The following is an 18,276-nucleotide window of genomic DNA, read 5'->3' on the forward strand; positions in this document are numbered from 1 at the left end:
AACAAGATACATACATAATACAAAATAGAATTTAAAAAATACGTTAATTTTAATTAATAAATTAATTCTGTGAATTATTGGCACAACAGCAAATATTCCATCTTATATACATACACATATATATCTTCACTTTTATTACATTTTGTATAAACAACATAAATAAAAATGTTTAATACGAAAAGATATACTTTTATATCTACCTTCCTTTCAAATTTATTTAGTCAAAACACTAATATAAAAATATCAATTCCCTTAAGTATAGCGCAATTTTTATCAGTATTATATTTTACCAATGCTTCACCATTTTTTGTAATAATTACATGTTCTATATAAAGAATATAAAAGGCTGTATACTGGAAAAGAAAAAAAATATTATTATCCCATAATACAATAATATCAATATTTTTCAATCTCTTACAATTAGTCGAATAAATTGTAATAAACAATGAAACATCAATAATCAATGCAATTATTTTTCCTCATGGAATAATTAATTTGTAATAAAATGCACTTGCGTAATTTCAATCTAACAGAATATATTTTCGCGTATTATTAAGCCAGAAAGCCGGGTCATCGAGCATTGACCTGGATATCCGGCTATTGTAAGCATAAATACTTACGTTTTTCCCAATGCCACGTAGCACGGTGACAAATTTTCCTAAAATCGTAGATAAAGGTACACAAAATTTTAAACAAGATTTTTTGTTAAATCCAATTTTTAATATACAATTCTCTTAAAACTATGAGAATTAAAAATTAAGGATACAAAAAGACTTTTCAAAAAGTTATGATATTAGTTAGTTATGATACCATAAAAAATAAACTTTTTTAATTAATCAATTCGCTACTATACGTCATCTACAAAAATATCAATCATCCTGTTCAAGAATTGCTTACGTGAATTACATTATTCTTAGAATTCAACTTGAAACACTGTTTCATAAATTACAACATAATGTTATAAAATATTGCAACAAATTTTAAGAATATTCATAGAAAATTATTAATTTTTATTTGATTGAATATCGACAATTCAATAAGCGATGTCAGAGTTCCTAAGATAAAGTAACGAAATTATAGTGAAAAATAAAAGATAAAGATTTTAAAGATTTTAATATTTTAAAAGAGATTAATGAAATATTTAAAAGAAATGAGTTTTAATTTATTTTTACTAGCGCCACTAATTATTTTAATGATTTTTATCATCATGGCAAAATGTTTATATGCAATGACCTTTAAATGAATTAATTAATATTATGATAAAGTTTCTTCGAGTGTGGCAATAATATGTATCACAAATTATAAGAATGAATTCAATAATTTCTGCGCAACCAAACGAAATTAAAAAAGCATTGTTTGTAAATTATGAAACCGCTGACAAGTGATAGGGGAGTAGGTCAAGGCGGAAATGGTCTCTGCGTCTTCGATGACTTGACGTAATTCCGTCTTTCGTTATTCAATTCGATTATGAGATGGAAAGAATGATATTAATAACGATACAAAAAGAATGCAAAATGAGAAATTCCTTTCACTACGAATTTTTTTAGTTATATTCTCTCTAATGGAAATGAATATTATATTACAGTAAATTAGAGAAATCTCTCTTCAACTTTTTATGTATCAATGAATACATAGTATAATCATTTTTACTATACTCTCAAATATCTTCATATTGTAAAATATTGTCATAATATTTAAAATATCATAACTTTTTGAAAAATCTTATTTAGTGTATTTCCAAAAATAATATTAAAAAATTTGTGCAACTGAAGCAAAATTATTTCTGTTACCTTACTTCGACACTACGTATAGAAGATATTAATCAAATATAACATATTTTACATATGTCAAAAATTGTTGATTGGACATACACGTATATAGCCTTATGTTCAGCGTAATTCGCATATCATTTCTGCAAAATAACAAGTAGCTGATTTTGCTTTATTCTGCATACTTCAAAGACCAGACATAAAAATGGAAAGATATAATAAATACAAACATATAATAATTGGATCAATTGGATATTGCTATTTTATTTCATCCCCTTAATTTATTTTCGATCGATTTTTGCTTCCATCGCTTATTTTCTACCGATGATCTTTTGAAATACGAATCAAAAGACAACGAGATACCGGAAACACGTTTCTGTACTTTTTTTCTATTAAACACTTGAATTGCTACATATATACAGTATATAGTATGTACAAGACCATTAATTACAAGATTAATTACAAGACCATAATGATTTTATTAAAAAAACTTCAGGTACAAGCATTCGATATCAAAAGAATTATATTATTTAGGAAATGAATAGCATGAAACTGCGAAAACTTTCAAGATAAACAGTGTTTTAATTAAAAAGCCGCATAAATAAGAAATAATTCCACGTTCAATACAATGAAGTTTAATAGTTGAAGGAAAAAATACAAGGTGCACGAGCGAATGCAAATATTAATTCCAATAGAAACATGGCGCAGCCACTAATTAGCTTCGCGAATCTCTAAGTAGGGGTGACCGTAGAAAGGTCCGGTTATAAAAGAGATCGCGCGAAGTTGGAAAACCAGTTCGGTGATGGTTCATCGACAACAACGCATCGTTTAGGTAGTATAAGCATTTAGGTGGGTGACGATATTTTCTTCCCCTCGTAGATTATGAAGACACAAGTGTATTATTGATATTCGACAACATTCTTCATCTTTGAACTTGAAAATACTGTGAAACTCGAGTGATCGTGCCCGATATGACAACGTGATTCGTTCTTTAAGTTATTTCATCAAGATTTACTTAGTGAAAAAATACAATTACAATCTGATCCCCTTTTATTTCCAGATAACATCAATTATGTCTACGGCCGGACCGGAAATAGTAGCCGGATCAATGGCAGCCGCCTCGGCCACCGGATTCTCGGCGACCACTGTATTCTTATCCCTTTTCATCCCTGCTGTTGTCCTATATCTCATTTATTTCCGCCTCTCTAGGCAACATATGCTCAAACTTGCCGAAAGTCTACCAGGTCCACCAGCTTTGCCTATCATAGGAAATGCCTTAGATTTACTTGGAAGTTCCGACAGTAAGTAAAATAGTAATCTTAAATAGAGTAATAATAATATTAAATATGAAATAAAGTAATAATAGTTGACATAATTCATATTAACTTTCGAATTTATCTTATATAATTTGATACGTGAAATGAACCCGAACAACCCTCAACTTCGCGAAGAAAATAACGACTTTGTTTGCAAATTGCAGCCATCTTCCAGAATTTATTGGCAAAAGCCGCTGACTACAAAGATGTGGTTAGGTTGTGGATTGGTCCCAAATTAGTTGTTTTCTTGTTTGACCCACGCGACATTGAAATAATCCTATCCAGCAACGTGTACATCGACAAATCTGCCGAATATAGATTCTTCTATCCATGGCTTGGAGACGGTCTTCTCATCTCAACTGGTAAGTTCTCATTTCAAAGTTCCTCTGTTTTTGTACCGTATAGCAATCAGTTCAATTAAAAGCATACGAATAGTATAGAATGAAGACTTTCCTCATGGCAATAGGTTTCCGGTATTATTTAAATCAACGGTCTAAGAATTGCAAAATTAAATCGTAATTCCACTCTGAAGACAAATATTCTTTGAGTTCTTCGCATACGAATGTGAAGACAAAATATCTTAATCGATTGTTACAATCTCTTATTACGACAAGTAAATAGAAGCAATAAAACATGAAATATTATTATAAGTGTTTTCTGGTGATAGCGAAAGCAACAACGACTTCGTAAGCCGGTGAAAGAAACGAGATGTAGTTTCACGAGCGAGTGCATTTATCGTAACTTTCCCGTTGTCTAGATAGCTTCCCCCTCCTCCCTCCGTCCCAATCTGTAAGTACCATTTATTCGTACACGTAACAGGGCTTGACACACGTGCACGTAACAACCTCGCGTGTAACCGTCTTAAACGACCAGCACGCATGCATTGACGTAAAACTTTCTTCGCACCCTTTACCGCTTCCTCCGAGCAGGAAAAACTTTTGAATTATAAGTAACTGAAAGTATAAAAAGAAGTCAGTATAATTAACTTCTGCAATTTCATTACTGAAATAGGTGGAATAACTAGGAAACGTGTAATTTCATATCTATTGTAGATCGTATTAACACATTCTTCTACCGTGCCTTTCTAAATTATTAAGCTAAATTATATATTCATGAGAATATACGTAACACTAATAGGATACCATTATTTTTCATCATACGAATGCAGTTCATATATATTGCAATCTGTCTGTATAAGACAGATGAAAATAGAAAGAAAATTTGTCGTTATCGCTTCCAATGGTTTAGTCTTTCTTTTTTTGTATATCTAGATAATAACGTGCTGTCTGTATCTCGCAAAAATATTGCTATTTCATAAACAATTCGGTTTTCTTTGAACCATGCTTTTTTTTTTTTTTTTGAAGAGATCGTGTATTCTCTTCGAAACGCTCCTTTGTTTAATCGATACAATTAAGAGTTCTTCCAAAACTTTTATGCACTGAGTTAAATGTAACAGATAACTGAGTTAAAAATGTAACTCCCATACAGGTCAGAAATGGCGTAGCCATCGTAAACTGATCGCCCCAACCTTCCACTTAAACGTGCTGAAGAGTTTCATCAACCTGTTCAACGCAAATGCTCGCGATGTTGTCGAAAGAATGCGCAAAGAAGGTAGCAAAGAATTTGACTGCCACGATTATATGTCCGAACTCACCGTTGAAATTCTTATGGAAACTGCCATGGGTGTCTCCAAGACTACTCAAGATCGCAGTGGATTCGAATACGCCATGGCAGTGATGAAGTACGTATACATTTTTCCGCCCCTCTTACGCAAACGTTTTCTTCCTCCGGAGAAAGTTCGCCGATATTCCAGAGTGCCTGTCCTGTACGAGTTATAACCGGTATTGCATAACAACTGGAAAATAGATACATGTCTTTAACGAATGAAGCAGCGATACATTATGCATGTGTATTACAGGCGAAATTAAATAACGAGTAATTTATTCGTAGGATGTGCGACATCTTGCATCTCCGTCACACCAAAGTATGGCTCAGACCTGATTGGCTGTTCAATCTAACAAAATACGGAAAGGATCAGATTAAGTTGTTGGAAATTATCCACGGATTAACCAAGAAAGTCATCTCGCGTAAGAAGGAAGATTACAAGAGCGGAAAGCGTAACATCATCGACACTAGCGCTCAGAAGAACGAAAAGGTAAGGATCAAATCGATCTATAATCGATATACAAAATGAATTGTCGATGCGATATTTTTGTAAATTTTAGGGTGACAACGCCACCGTCGTAGAGGGTGTTTCATTTGGTCAGTCGACCGGTCTTAAGGATGATTTAGATGTTGATGATGACGTTGGTGAGAAGAAGAGACAAGCTTTTCTCGATCTCTTGATCGAAGCTGGTCAAGAAGGCGTCATCCTTACCGATAAGGAAGTTAGAGAACAAGTCAACACCATTATGTTTGAGGTAGGATTCCAAACAAGACTGACATTCGATATATGTAAACACATAATATAATAATATAACACGATGGAAGTCAATGAAACGGTATGTTTAAAAAAAGGGACACGATACAACTGCAGCCGGAGCCAGCTTCTTCCTTGCATTGATGGGTTGTCACCCTGACGTACAAGAGAAAGTTATTCAAGAACTCGACGAGATCTTTGGTGACAGTGACAGACCAGCCACCTTCCAAGATACTTTAGAGATGAAATACCTCGAACGTTGCCTATTGGAAACGCTTCGACTATACCCACCTGTACCAATTATTGCTCGGGAGATCAAAACAGATCTGAAATGCAGTTAGTATCATGATTTTCACATCTTACATGCTTTTTTTCTACCAAAAGCAGTATTAACAAAAATGAAAATTTCAGTGAGTGGAAACTACACAATCCCAGCTGGCTGCACAGTTGTTATTGCCACCTACAAGCTACACCGACATCCAAGCATCTATCCTAACCCTGATGTCTTCAATCCTGACAACTTCCTACCAGAAAATACCGCAAAACGTCATTATTACGCATTCGTGCCATTCTCGGCTGGTCCACGATCCTGTGTAGGAAGGAAATACGCAATGCTCAAACTGAAGATCATCCTGTCGACGATCCTCAGAAATTTCCGCATAAAATCTAACTCGAAGGAATCCGATTTCAGACTACAAGCTGATATTATCTTAAAGAGAGCAGACGGTTTCAATATCAAGCTCGAACCTAGGAAAGTAGTAGCGGCCACGGCATAAAAATGCAAGGACGATTTAACATAAGAATTTTTATTTCAAAGAGAAATTACAAATCGTGGTAGGTTATAGGCTTCCCGCACAATCACACAGCGGGTGACAAAATACTTAATCACACACGCGAATCGTTAAACGTCATACTTTTCGAGCATGCGCGGGAAACTATTCCCTCAGATTATATGCTTGTGTATAAATGTATGTATATTTCTGTTCATGTGTAATGTATGAATATATTTACTATTTACGTTGATATTTATCTTATGCAATAAATTATGCATCCATAGCGTTGCAAAATCCGATGTTATGTTTCATCTTTCCTCTGTTTCACCTTTCTGTTTACGTTTTACTCTTAAGAGCTTACGAAGAAACGTTTAAAATAATGACTGCAAAATACAGGCGAGGAAAAAGACACGATGTCGCAGAATTTTTAAAGAAGAATTGCACAGAATGGTCGAATAACTCGGATAGCAACATTAGCGAATACATTGACAATCCAAAGATAAAATTGAAAACTTTGCCCCAAGCTCAAGGGAAAGAAATAAATAAGGTTATTGATGATTTAAAAGCCGCTTTACCAAATATAACTCCCAAAGAAGTGAGAAGGTTCTTATTGTCATTATATATACATATAAAAATGAAAATAATACAAACTTATTTATAAAAATATTATTAACTACAACATTATAAATAGGTTTTATATGCCGTATCATGAGGCGATACTTCTCGAGTTTAAAGAACAGGGATATCAACAATCGTTTGATTATATGACAAAACTTCTAGATTTCGATGAAAAAATTTCTGAAAAAACGCCTGGCTCGTTATCATGGAAAAAACCATCTTTGAAAGATCAACAAGATTTTATAAACTATTTGACAAATGGATTTATTGCGTTTGAAAAGAGTAAAAGGAAAGGTATGAAAGAACATGATTCCACCGAATCTTACTACATATGCTAGTTTATTGATTAAGTAAATGAATAATTTATTTAGGTGACTACCTTGCACAAGCAACGACACTTTTAGATATGGCTCTGTTCTTTCAATCGAAAACGTGGGAATGGTGGTGGATAGCCGACCATCTCTATCAATTTGCCCTTTCAGTTGCGAAATTGATAGACGGTGATGATGCTAAAACAATCACATTGATACGTTATTTATACGGTCGATTTCTTTGTCACGAATGTTGGTATATAAATCTCGAACTCTTCGTACTTTAAAGTTCTGAAAAATAATGCTTACGATCACACGTCTAATTAGTACAGAATCCAACAGAAGCTCTAGATCATCTGAACAAGGCGCGAAAGGACTCAGAAAATAAAACATGGAACGCATCAGCAAAACTGAAAATAAAGCAACATTGTATCTTCAAAGAATGCAACATTCTTTTGTATAAAACTCTATTGATTTTCGTTCGCACGGAACGTCTCCAAAATCCCCAGTCCGCTTTGAAGGCTTGCATTGAAGCTGCAGAAAGAGCAACCGATGGTAAAGTTCAGTTTACTTCCATTCAAGGATCATAAAGATAAGTAAAATTAGAAAAGTTCATCAATGTAAAAATTGGTAGCTCAGTTTAAGTGATTTTGCTTACGAATAACCATTATAAAGGACCAAAATTTTGTTGATTTGGGTTGGAAAGAAAAGACATTCCATTATAGATGATTATCGGCAACCAAAATGGTTTTAATCATTTATAGCAGTTATTTATAACAGTTAAAAATTAACATTTTGTAAATTAATTAAAAATATATTTTTTATCTAAATTTCTTTAAGATTTAGTGATCAGAGGCTCCAATTTTTGTCAATAATTTCTTTCATATAAATTTTAAAGATAACTTATTTTTTATTTCTGCTTCTATCAAAGCACTTATTTCGCATTTACGAATGTAAAGTAAAATAAAGTACAATAAGACTAATTAAAATTAAAATGAAAATAAAAACAGCTGGAAACATTGAATATACAAATGAAGTGCTTTACGAGCTCGGGAAATGTTACATCGCTGTAAACGAAATTAAAAACGCGTTGCAAAGTTTTTCGAAGCTATTAGCTCTCGCCAAGAGAACTTCAGATACCGAGGGTGTTTGTAATGCGCACATGGAATTAGCTTTTACGTACAAAGTAATTAAATCTCTTCTTTTCTTTCAATGTGAAATGTAATCTTTCTTAAGATGTAAATGATACTGGTCCTGCTCTCTCATATAGCATCTAAGTGACAGTGACTACACGGAAAAACATTTACGGATGTGCCGAGAAAACGCTGAAAATTTCGGTCTCCTGGAAAAGCTCGCCGATGCACACTATTACACAGGCGAACACTATTTGAGTCAGGTAAAAAAATAAATTTAAAAAAAAACAAAATGCTGTTCTACCTTATTTAAAAAATGTTGCGCTACAATAATTCTATAAAAAAATAAGTTCATTCACAATAAACAGATGCACAAAAACATATAAACATATAAATTACATAAATTATCCTAAGTGCTTTGATTTCATCAAATAATAAAATTGTACAATACTTGCTTTGTACAGTACAAAAGACGAATCAAAATTTCTACTCCTGCAGGGAAAGTTACATTTATCTACCAAACATTTGGAAAACGCACTAAACCTATACAGTAGACTTGATTTGACTCGCGAAGCTGATCAAGCAAGATGTATTGCAGGAATTTCTAAAGGTTCTTTTACTTTTTAAAAGATATACAATTATATACTACATGAAATTATTGTCATGCTCAGTTGTTCACTTCGATAAAAAGAAAACAATATAAAATGAAAATACGTGTGTGTTCTCGCACACTCAATTACGCCCAAGATCTTTTCTCAAGTATATAGAAATACATCTATCATTTGCTTTATTTTACATATTTTAACAATTTGTAAATATCTACATAATACAAGTTGTATCAGATGTTGAATACTTAATTAATACATAGATTAGATGTACATATAAGTTATCCTTTATGTATTACAATAATAACTGAGTGCGATAAAAATTTTTAATGTATATGTATAACGATGGTATTACTTTTTTAAGGACAAGAAAGAATCCAGAAATATATTAATTTGTTACTACGATGCGGTGAATATGATGAAAATGCAACGTTGAAACTTTGTCGGTGGAAAAGTTACAGAGAGATCTTTTGGATTGAGGAGACCTTTGGTAACTAAAATTCAATATGAATTTTTTACTCAGTCATCACGTACTACTGTAATGTATATAACTCTTTTTGTTTTTAGATTTGTATATTTATGATTAATCAAAGATTTCTTAGACAATAATCAGAATAGAGACAAAAATGGGCGCTTTTCATACTAACACTATCAGTGTGTGTTTCAATCTTTGCTAAAATCAGTTACGATATTTGCAAAACTTTCAAAAGATTCTCAGTTTTGATAATTGCATACATATATTATATACATGTTTTAGTGATGTCAATTAGATTTCTCATTAAATACGCTATATGTTTTTCGTTACACTAATCCACTGACTATCGTGTTACGATGGCCATCACTTCCTTTCTTAAATTTTATACATTTAACGGACGTTTACTTAAAATACTAAAACCTCCACGATCGTATTAATGAAATTCATTATCTTATGAATAGTCTTTATTATTCAATAAAAGTCAAATTATATCGCGATTTTGTTGTTTTGGTATCTCACACTTGACTGAATATCGAATATATCATACACACATGTAAACCTGATCATAATTATTGTATCATAATGTAATTTTTTCACGAATGTTTCAGATACAAAGTCAGACTTAGAAATCCAGCATGAAAATTCGGACACGCTTTCATCGTCGTTGTCTTCTACACTTTACAACGATCAAGCAACGTCGCCACTCTAAAACTCCACATGTAATAATTATGATTAATAAAATTTATTACTACAAGTATTCCATTTTTTTTATTTCGTCTTATACTCATCTAACTTTATATTTAAATATACGAACTTCCTGTCCCTCATTACAATAACGCGGAAATCATAAATAAGTGACCTGCTTATACTTAAAAAAAAAATTAAGATAAAAACAACGACGATGTACGGCGATCTTATAATGCGAGATTTTTAGTGAAGTTAATTCGTTTGACGAATGCGTAAGTACGTATGATCAATTTATAATAGCAAGATTTAAAAAACTGTAGACTTCTAAAGTAATTTAAACAATTAAATAGAACAAATAAGAAATATCAAATTAAAAATATTATGGGCTAAGAAGTCATTGTACTAATAAAATACTAATAACAAGTCTTGTGGTTACATTGCACACAAACGACAGTTCAATTCTTACTTGTTGCCATAGAAAAATTAGAAAAAGTTAAGAAAGGTTTAATAGTATTAAGTGGTTAGAAACTAACATTGAAATTGGCCAGGTTATACAGAAATCTACCAACCCTCAAAATAATAAAAAATTAGTTAAACACATTACAGATCCCATAATATTATAACCTTTATTTTGCAAAAAATAGCCAACCCACAGAACGACTCTTACATTATATAATTATTAAAATTATCAAGCCATAGTTCTATTTTAAGCTTATAATTATTTTGCAGAAAACTTCCAAACTACATATTAATTATACTATTCACTATTAAATAAGCCATTGAAAAACATTATAAAAGAACAAGAAATAAAATATATCCAAAAGAAATAAAACTATTTCCATTTTTTAAATTAGACTTTTCAAACTATATTTTTCTCAATTTTAGACCATCAAGGATTGGTAGCATTCTGCACAACTTGGCCCAACTATCTCCAATTAATGTGCAGCGGTAAATTATTTAGAACCTGCATACAACACGTTTCTTGCTTAACTTACTCAGAAAAAAAAAGAATGAAAAAAGTATGGAGATTCCTGTAAACAAAACAACTAATTACCAAATATAGTAATAATTAGAAATAAGATTTTTAAGAGTATAAATATATAATATATTATAATCTATTTTGTTACACAAACAAAAATACAAAAGAGCATTAAATATCATATATATATATATATATCCTGTATATATATATATATATATGATATATATGATATATATATATATATATGTGTATATATATATATATATATATATATATATATATATACGCATATATATGTGTGTGTGTGTATAGAAATCGCATGCTATTAGTCTATGACAACGGATAACGCTTCCACAACGAATTATATGACACAAAATTATAGGCATTTGTGTATCTGATATAATAAAATATTTTCAAGTGTTTCTATGATAAAATGAACTCGTATACAAAAGGCTACTAATCTCTGAAAAGTAAAATACCATTATACACTTCATCTTTTAATTTGAAATACCAATGAAATAATTGTTCCATTTTATACCTTTCATGTAAATGAGAATTAATAATATGGTACATCTTCTAAGCAACAGAAGAGGAGGAAACTTGACCTTTTGACTGTGTAAAAACTATATTTAAGTTTTATAAAAAAAAGTGATCTCATAAATATATGTGTATAAATATACGTATATGTATATTTAGACGTATATAATACATAAATATACATATACATAAATAAATATACATATACGTATATGTATACGTATACATATACGTATATGTATACGTATATGTATATTTATACACTACTCCACATGTGCTTCATTTTCAGTTTTGGAGTCGTCAATTTTGAGAGATGGCATATCAACAATATTTTGTATTTCACGTGATATGTTTTCCAAAGTCTCCGTTTCGGTGGAATCAGAGTCGATATTTATATCAATAACCTCTTGTCGTTTTAGAACTTTTGCACTTGCTAAATCAAATACTTCTCGTAACACTTCTGCTGCTGCATTTGCAGAATCGCTCATTGAATCTTTTCGTTGTGAAGAATCTACATCCACGATTTCCATATCATTTCTATTGAAATTCTCCTTATCAGTCGTATCTTCTTCGAGTAATATAGTCCTCTCCAAAACTTCGGATTTTTTTGAATCAGAATCATCTACTTTTATTTGCATTCTATTTTCATTGCAGGATATTCTTTTTTGTATCGATTTAGGCGATCTTTGTTCGGCAAGTATTGTTAAATCACCTTCATCATCGGCTATGTCCGTTCCATTGTTTGTTTCCTTATGTTTAATATCACTTTGTTCAATTTTCTTTGAAACATCAATACCATTTTCTTCCATAGTATCCTCAACACAATCTTCACTGAATTTCTTTAAACTTTCTTTATTAATCGTTTCAATCGTTTGCCCGTTGCATATTGCCTTTTCTTGTTCCTTTTCCTGTTTTCCTTTCTCATCATCATTAATATCTAAATCACTCTTTGCATCTTCTTCTCCTCCTCTTTCTTTAACTACTTTAACTTCTTCAACTATTTCAGTTTGTTTTTCCTCTACCTTACTTTTATCTTCCTCGTTTTCTTGTTTACCTTTTTCATTTTCTCGTTTATCTTCCTCGTTTTTTCGTTTATCTTCCTCGTTTTTTCGTTTATCTTCCTCGTTTTTTCGTTTATCTTCCTCGTTTTCTTGTTTATCTTCCTCGTTTTCTTGTTTATCTTCCTCCATCTGTTTACATTTTTCTTTATTATTTTCTTGTTTGTCTTCAGAATCACTATGTGAAATTCCCATTATTTCTTCTGAATTCACACATTTTATAGATCCATGAATATTTTTATCAATTTCATCATTATTATTGTAATTATCCTCATTTTCTTTTTCATTTTCTTTATCCGTATCTTCTTTAGTTTTAGTTTCATTTTGCGACGAACTTATATTTATTTCTGCAACTTCATCTTCTTGCAGATCTTCTGTTTCTTTCTCAGTCTTATGTGTCTGGTCATCATCAGATTCTTTCATGACAAGTTTTACATCAACAGCATCTTCTACTGCTTCCTTTTTTGGCGAATTAATATTACTTCCTGTATTAGAATTCATATCTGCACGATTACTTGTGTTAACATTTTTTTCACTTTCCATCAATTCTTCTTCATCATCTTCTATCGCAATTTGTATAGTCTCAGGCAAATCTTCTACCTGATCATCTACTGCTTCACTTGGACCTGATGTTTCTTTCATCCAAGTTTCATTACTTAATTTCTGTAATTTTAATTGTGGTTGTTTATAATGTGTCAATTTGTGTGTCAATCCTATAAATTTATTTTCATAACTAGCTCCACATTCATCGCATACATATGTTTGAGTCTTAAATATATCATCTTTATCGTCAGATTTTGGGGACTGCAATTCTTGGGAATTTGTAACTGTAGGAAGTTTCGCGAGTTTTTTAGTACTCTTTCTGTTCGTTTTTCGTACATTCTTTTCAAAGTTTTCCTGATCATTATCGTCATCACATATTTTTATAGTAACAGATGAAGTACTTGCAAAGCCCAATCGTTTTTTCTTTGATACAACATCCTCATTTGACGACGATTCGTAACTCACGTCTACATTACGATTTCTTCTTATAGGAATACCACTTAAAATAGTCTTTAATCTTTTACGATTGTACTTATTGTCAATATCTGCATCCGATAAGGATGAGCCAGTTGCTCGTTTATGTCTTGTTAAACGGCTGCCGCTATTTTTTGCAATTTTTTGAATAGAAGAATCTGAATCAGAACTTTGATTAATATTATGCTTACCATCCTTCTGTGTAACTTGCTTTGCCTGTTGTGCAATCAAACTGGACTGCTTTGAGTCAGTTTCACTTATTTCTTTTACATCAGGCTTATGTTTTTTATTAGATACATCTTCACTATTTGAGTCCTTATCTGCAGTTCTTAGATTTTTACTAGAACGCTTTTGACTTTGCTTTTGTATATCATTTTTTATATTACTAACTGGCTTACTGGATTTATTTTCATTTGTCAAATTTGTGTCCATTACAACATATGTCTTATTGCCTTCATCGTCCTCATCAATCCTATAGAGCTTCTCCTTCTTTATTTTATAATCTTTTAATACATCTTTTAAAAAAACTGTACAAAGTTTGATTTGTTTGTCATTTGATACTTCTTTCTCAGGTTTACTTTTACAAATATCCATATTTTTCCAACAACATTTACATACAATTTCTCCTGTTTTATGAATCTTGAATATATCATCATCAGTTTTAATAGAATTATGACATTTACTACAAATTTGCGACTTTGTTTGTTCGTTTAATTTGTTATTTCGAGATCGTGTGCGAGTCATTTCGTCAGAATCACTCTCTGATTCCAGAAATGCGTTTAAATTTATTCTATTAGGTTCAGTGCTGGTAGTTTTGCGACTTACAATGGTTGTTTTTATCTGTAACATAAATATATTATATTAATTTAATATAATATATAATGATTTAATATAATACACAACTAAATATTACCTTAGGGAAAGTTAAGTAATTTATTTTTTTATCAGCTGTATCTTCCAATTTAATTGTAGTTTCTTCACATATGTTCCTTAAATCTATCAATACATCTATCACATATCGGCAAGATAAACATATGAATTTATACTCTCCATAAACCTTTCCACTGTTCTAAGAAATGTAAAAATCATATGTAAATTACATATTAAATTACATACTATATAAAATACAATATACAATACAAATATAAACATATTAAATATTATAAATATTCATATGTTATAGGATATTTATAAAAGTAATCAATAAACCACTATATTAAATAGTTTCTACCTTTGTATTAAGGAGTTCCTGTATTTTGTGAAATGGATTATGCTGCAAGTTCTTCTCTTTACTAATATCAAAGATAAATTCGTTTTTTGCTGGTTCACGACATAGACTACAACAATGTCTGCGAACATTTATTTTTTGTTTTGTAGCACGTTTATATTTTTCTATAAAAGAGCTGCATTGATTTAATTCATATGCACATTTGTGACAAATTTTGGTTGGCAATTGATCTGCTTTTAGTACCTATGTAAATAATCAATAATTAATATGACTGAAAACACAAAAAAGTAATGCATATTAAAGATCAATAAATATAAAAGAAATGTTACAAGGAAATAAAAAGAATAACATAATACATTTCATATATTTATATTGTGATGTTTAAATACACATAGTTACATTTAACTTTGTGATAACTTATGTTTACTTTTTTGTATTAGAAAACAAAACTCACTTTCCAAATGCACAGTTTATATTTAATATAAATGTATCGAAGATTATATTTTATAGAAAAATTACAGCAAATTCAATAAATCATCAATAATAACACATATTATAACCAGTTAAAAACTCAAAACATAACTTAAATATCTTATAGAAGACATAGAAGCTCTTAAATCATCACAGAGTATGAAATTATGATCATACAGAGTAATAGAATCAAACATCATATTAATCTTGTATTATTAAAGTTTGTTTATGCAAAATTAATCAGACAACTTTGTATAACCTCTAATATAAAGTCTGCAAATTAATGACTAAATAAAACATTTATTCCTACTATTTACAATAAACCATTCACTATTAATAATAATAGATCTGTTCATTGTATTTATATATAATTGTAAGGAAATGGATTTAAGCAAACCCTTTGTTCAAATATTTATGTTTCTTAATGTGCACAAATATCGACGCACGCTCAGACCTACTGTAGCAAACTTAATTGAATTCGAATATCTCACTAGCAAATTAGTGATTTCAAGTAAGAATATTTCTCTTTAGAAAACTACCTTAATAAGTGAGCAAATTTCGAGTTGGTCATAATACATTTGTTTGTTGTCCGCTGTAACATCCAAGAAAACACCTTCATCAGTCGCACAGAGAAAACAGTACTGGCTTGACATACTGATACATAGAACTTAAAGAACGAAAACCGATTGTTTAAATAATAAAAGAATCAAATACTCAGACATCAATTCGAAAATAACATTAAATTTTAGTTATATAGTAAGTAACAAAATTCATTGAAACGTAGTAGATTGGCGGTAATAGTACTCCACTAAGATGGCGTACAACGTACGCTATGTCGACCTATCGAAACATATATGTGTTAAACATTTTGACCGTTAAATTTGAAACCTTAAACATCAATTACGTTTTAATTACTGTCGTTATGTAATAAAATAATATCAGTATTTGATAATTAAGGTGTCCTAATAAGTAAATAATAATTGCTTTTTCTCTAGATTTTCCTTTATTAAAGTAATTTTAGGTTTTAAACATTCATAACGCTTTTATTTCATCAAGAATGTGCGACTTAAATATTTTGGTCAATTTAGGTACAAGTATATTTTCCAAAAACATGTATCTATCAAAAAACATTGATACTTCCACATCTTCGGTCTTTTAGTGTTCACGTTGAGACCATTTTTGCAGTGGTGAAAGTGAAAATAAATCAAATATAGATCGATTCTGTGCGTGAAATTGTTCGATACGAACTTTTATGTTATCTAATATTGACCTGAGAAATAGAAAAAAATATTATTTATAAATATTCCTTATTGAATAATGATTAAACAATCTTATTCGTTATTTGTAAAAAGAATATTTTGCTAAAATTAATTGGAGGGTTAATTACCTGAAGGATTCTGCCATGTCTTCAGAAAACTTGAATAAATCTTGCATGTAAGTATTTGTTAAATCCGTAAAACTTTTTTTAACAATAGCATTCATTTGATCATTTCCTTGTTTTATTTTCTCCAACTTCGGTTGTTCAGTCGGATCTTTAATGCCGGTCATTGTACTTAATTGCTAAACAGGAAAGAATTGAATAAAAGCGTATTCCCTATAAGATAAAACGTGCCATAGTATAACGAGATGGAATATCCCCCTCTTAAAATTACGCAATGCATTGTAACAATAAGTTTCAGTTTGACCAATTCAAAGAACACGCGCGAAACAGTATACATGAATACACGTGGGTTGCATGACGTAAGTGTCAGACATATTGAGTATTTACAATGGCCTCAGTACGACATACACATGTTATATTTTTAAAAAATGTTCAAGAACGATTATGTTTGTATATAAATTCAATCCTCATATGCACTATGTAACATAAATAAATTACGAATAACTTTGAAAAGTTTTGTTATGGAAGACTAGATACATATATATATTTATAATAGATCATTAAATGAGAATATTGCTTCAACTGAAAATTCATTTAATACATATTTTCCCTTCATTAAATTGACTTTAAACGTACAATTAGAATTTTTCTAATATAAAACTATCAAGTAAAAGGACCACTGCGATTCTACCTTCATATAGAATATTTATTTAAATACGCACACGATACGCAATGCACACAATAGCTGATGGTCGGTCGGTTCTATTTTGCACGATCTGGACCATTGGACCGGAATTATCACCGATTCAACCAACGTAGACGTCACTGTGAGAGCCGACAACGAACGCAGAACAACGTCCTTTGTCCTGCTTCGTGCGGTACTATAATTTCTAAATTTAGTAATTGCTCGTCTACGAATTATTGTTTTCGTCGATCAGGGTAGTTCAACATTAGGACTACTGATCGAACTCAGGGTTAATGGTTTCTGCGCGTTCGCGGGTTTATCTACCGGCGCGCGCAGTTCACGCGGGTAAAATTTTTAAGTTTAAGTAAAAATAGCATGTACATCGAATATTATAAACTTATTTCGAAAGGAATAAACAATTGAATTATAAATCTTGCTTTCAGTCAGACACTCGACTCATAAATAACAATTTGCATTATCTGTTTTTTCTTTGGCTGGGTATTATTAGCATTCGCAGCTATATCACGAAGCACAGCTTCTACTGCATCTTCCCATTCTTGATCTTTCGAATCTTCTCGATTAAAAGATGTTGACCATTTTAAGCGCGGCATTGATATCACTGTCAAAACTTTTCTAAAATTAATAATAATATAAAAACATTCAAAGATTATTATTATAAATAATATAATTCATCATGATTACCTAAGATCTGAATGCAGCGCGGACATATCGCCTCCAGCCTGTTCTCCTAGTCTGCGAATAGTTTCCGCCAGTGGCCCACTGAGCCTTTGCAATCTTCTCCATGACTGAG

At 30.9% G+C, this 18,276-nt stretch overlaps 3 protein-coding genes and 1 long non-coding RNA gene across 5 annotated transcripts; 2 read left to right on the plus strand and 2 right to left on the minus strand.

Moving 5' to 3' along the window:
• The first annotated feature begins 2,465 nt into the window (after positions 1-2,465).
• On the plus strand, positions 2,466-6,576 carry LOC132905388 (cytochrome P450 4g15). The gene is made up of 8 exons (XM_060956668.1): positions 2,466-2,618; positions 2,830-3,070; positions 3,250-3,447; positions 4,574-4,826; positions 5,036-5,240; positions 5,311-5,505; positions 5,603-5,840; positions 5,916-6,576. The coding sequence occupies exons 2-8, from the start codon at positions 2,842-2,844 to the stop codon at positions 6,278-6,280; spliced, it is 1,683 nt and encodes a 560-aa protein (XP_060812651.1). The 5' UTR covers positions 2,466-2,618; positions 2,830-2,841; the 3' UTR covers positions 6,281-6,576.
• Positions 5,601-7,640, minus strand: LOC132905449 (uncharacterized). Its single transcript, XR_009657801.1, has 2 exons — positions 7,516-7,640; positions 5,601-7,404 (listed from the first exon to the last, which is right to left on the minus strand). It is a non-coding gene; the product is annotated as an uncharacterized LOC132905449 (long non-coding RNA).
• Positions 6,654-10,176, plus strand: LOC132905437 (uncharacterized). Its single transcript, XM_060956746.1, has 9 exons — positions 6,654-6,880; positions 6,969-7,189; positions 7,267-7,458; positions 7,534-7,761; positions 8,217-8,392; positions 8,477-8,602; positions 8,838-8,949; positions 9,309-9,434; positions 10,028-10,176. The coding sequence occupies exons 1-9, from the start codon at positions 6,657-6,659 to the stop codon at positions 10,126-10,128; spliced, it is 1,506 nt and encodes a 501-aa protein (XP_060812729.1). The 5' UTR covers positions 6,654-6,656; the 3' UTR covers positions 10,129-10,176.
• Positions 10,177-11,508: 1,332 nt separating this feature from the next.
• Positions 11,509-17,894, minus strand: LOC132905360 (glutamic acid-rich protein-like). 2 transcript variants are annotated; one of them, XM_060956585.1, is made up of 7 exons: positions 17,503-17,894; positions 16,787-16,959; positions 15,939-16,669; positions 14,932-15,171; positions 14,614-14,769; positions 11,871-14,540; positions 11,509-11,751 (listed from the first exon to the last, which is right to left on the minus strand). In XM_060956585.1, the coding sequence occupies exons 3-6, from the start codon at positions 16,050-16,052 to the stop codon at positions 11,889-11,891; spliced, it is 3,162 nt and encodes a 1,053-aa protein (XP_060812568.1). In that variant the 5' UTR covers positions 16,053-16,669; positions 16,787-16,959; positions 17,503-17,894; the 3' UTR covers positions 11,509-11,751; positions 11,871-11,888. The 2 variants fall into 2 exon arrangements, with proteins under 2 accessions (XP_060812568.1, XP_060812558.1); XM_060956575.1 differs by having other exon boundaries at positions 11,509-14,540.
• Between the last annotated feature and the right edge of the window lie 382 nt (positions 17,895-18,276).

The sequence above is a fragment of the Bombus pascuorum genome, chromosome 1 (genome assembly GCF_905332965.1).
Source record: "Bombus pascuorum chromosome 1, iyBomPasc1.1, whole genome shotgun sequence".
Lineage (NCBI taxonomy): Eukaryota > Metazoa > Arthropoda > Insecta > Hymenoptera > Apidae > Bombus > Bombus pascuorum.

Bases quoted from the DNA above. Each gene is read 5' to 3' on its own strand.
- LOC132905437 (XM_060956746.1), top strand. From the start codon at position 6,657: ATGACTGCAAAATACAGGCGAGGAAAAAGACACGATGTCGCAGAATTT. The intron at 8,393-8,476 runs GTAATTAAATCT...TCTCTCATATAG, and splicing joins AATTAGCTTTTACGTACAAA to CATCTAAGTGACAGTGACTA. The intron at 9,435-10,027 runs GTAACTAAAATT...CGAATGTTTCAG, and splicing joins TTGGATTGAGGAGACCTTTG to ATACAAAGTCAGACTTAGAA.
- LOC132905388 (XM_060956668.1), top strand. From the start codon at position 2,842: ATGTCTACGGCCGGACCGGAAATAGTAGCCGGATCAATGGCAGCCGCC. The intron at 3,448-4,573 runs GTAAGTTCTCAT...ACTCCCATACAG, and splicing joins CGGTCTTCTCATCTCAACTG to GTCAGAAATGGCGTAGCCAT. The intron at 5,841-5,915 runs GTTAGTATCATG...TGAAAATTTCAG, and splicing joins CAAAACAGATCTGAAATGCA to TGAGTGGAAACTACACAATC.
- LOC132905360 (XM_060956585.1), bottom strand. From the start codon at position 16,052: ATGTCAAGCCAGTACTGTTTTCTCTGTGCGACTGATGAAGGTGTTTTC. The intron at 15,172-15,938 runs GTAGTTTTCTAA...TTATTTACATAG, and splicing joins AAATTTGCTCACTTATTAAG to GTACTAAAAGCAGATCAATT. The intron at 14,770-14,931 runs GTAGAAACTATT...TACATTTCTTAG, and splicing joins AGGAACTCCTTAATACAAAG to AACAGTGGAAAGGTTTATGG.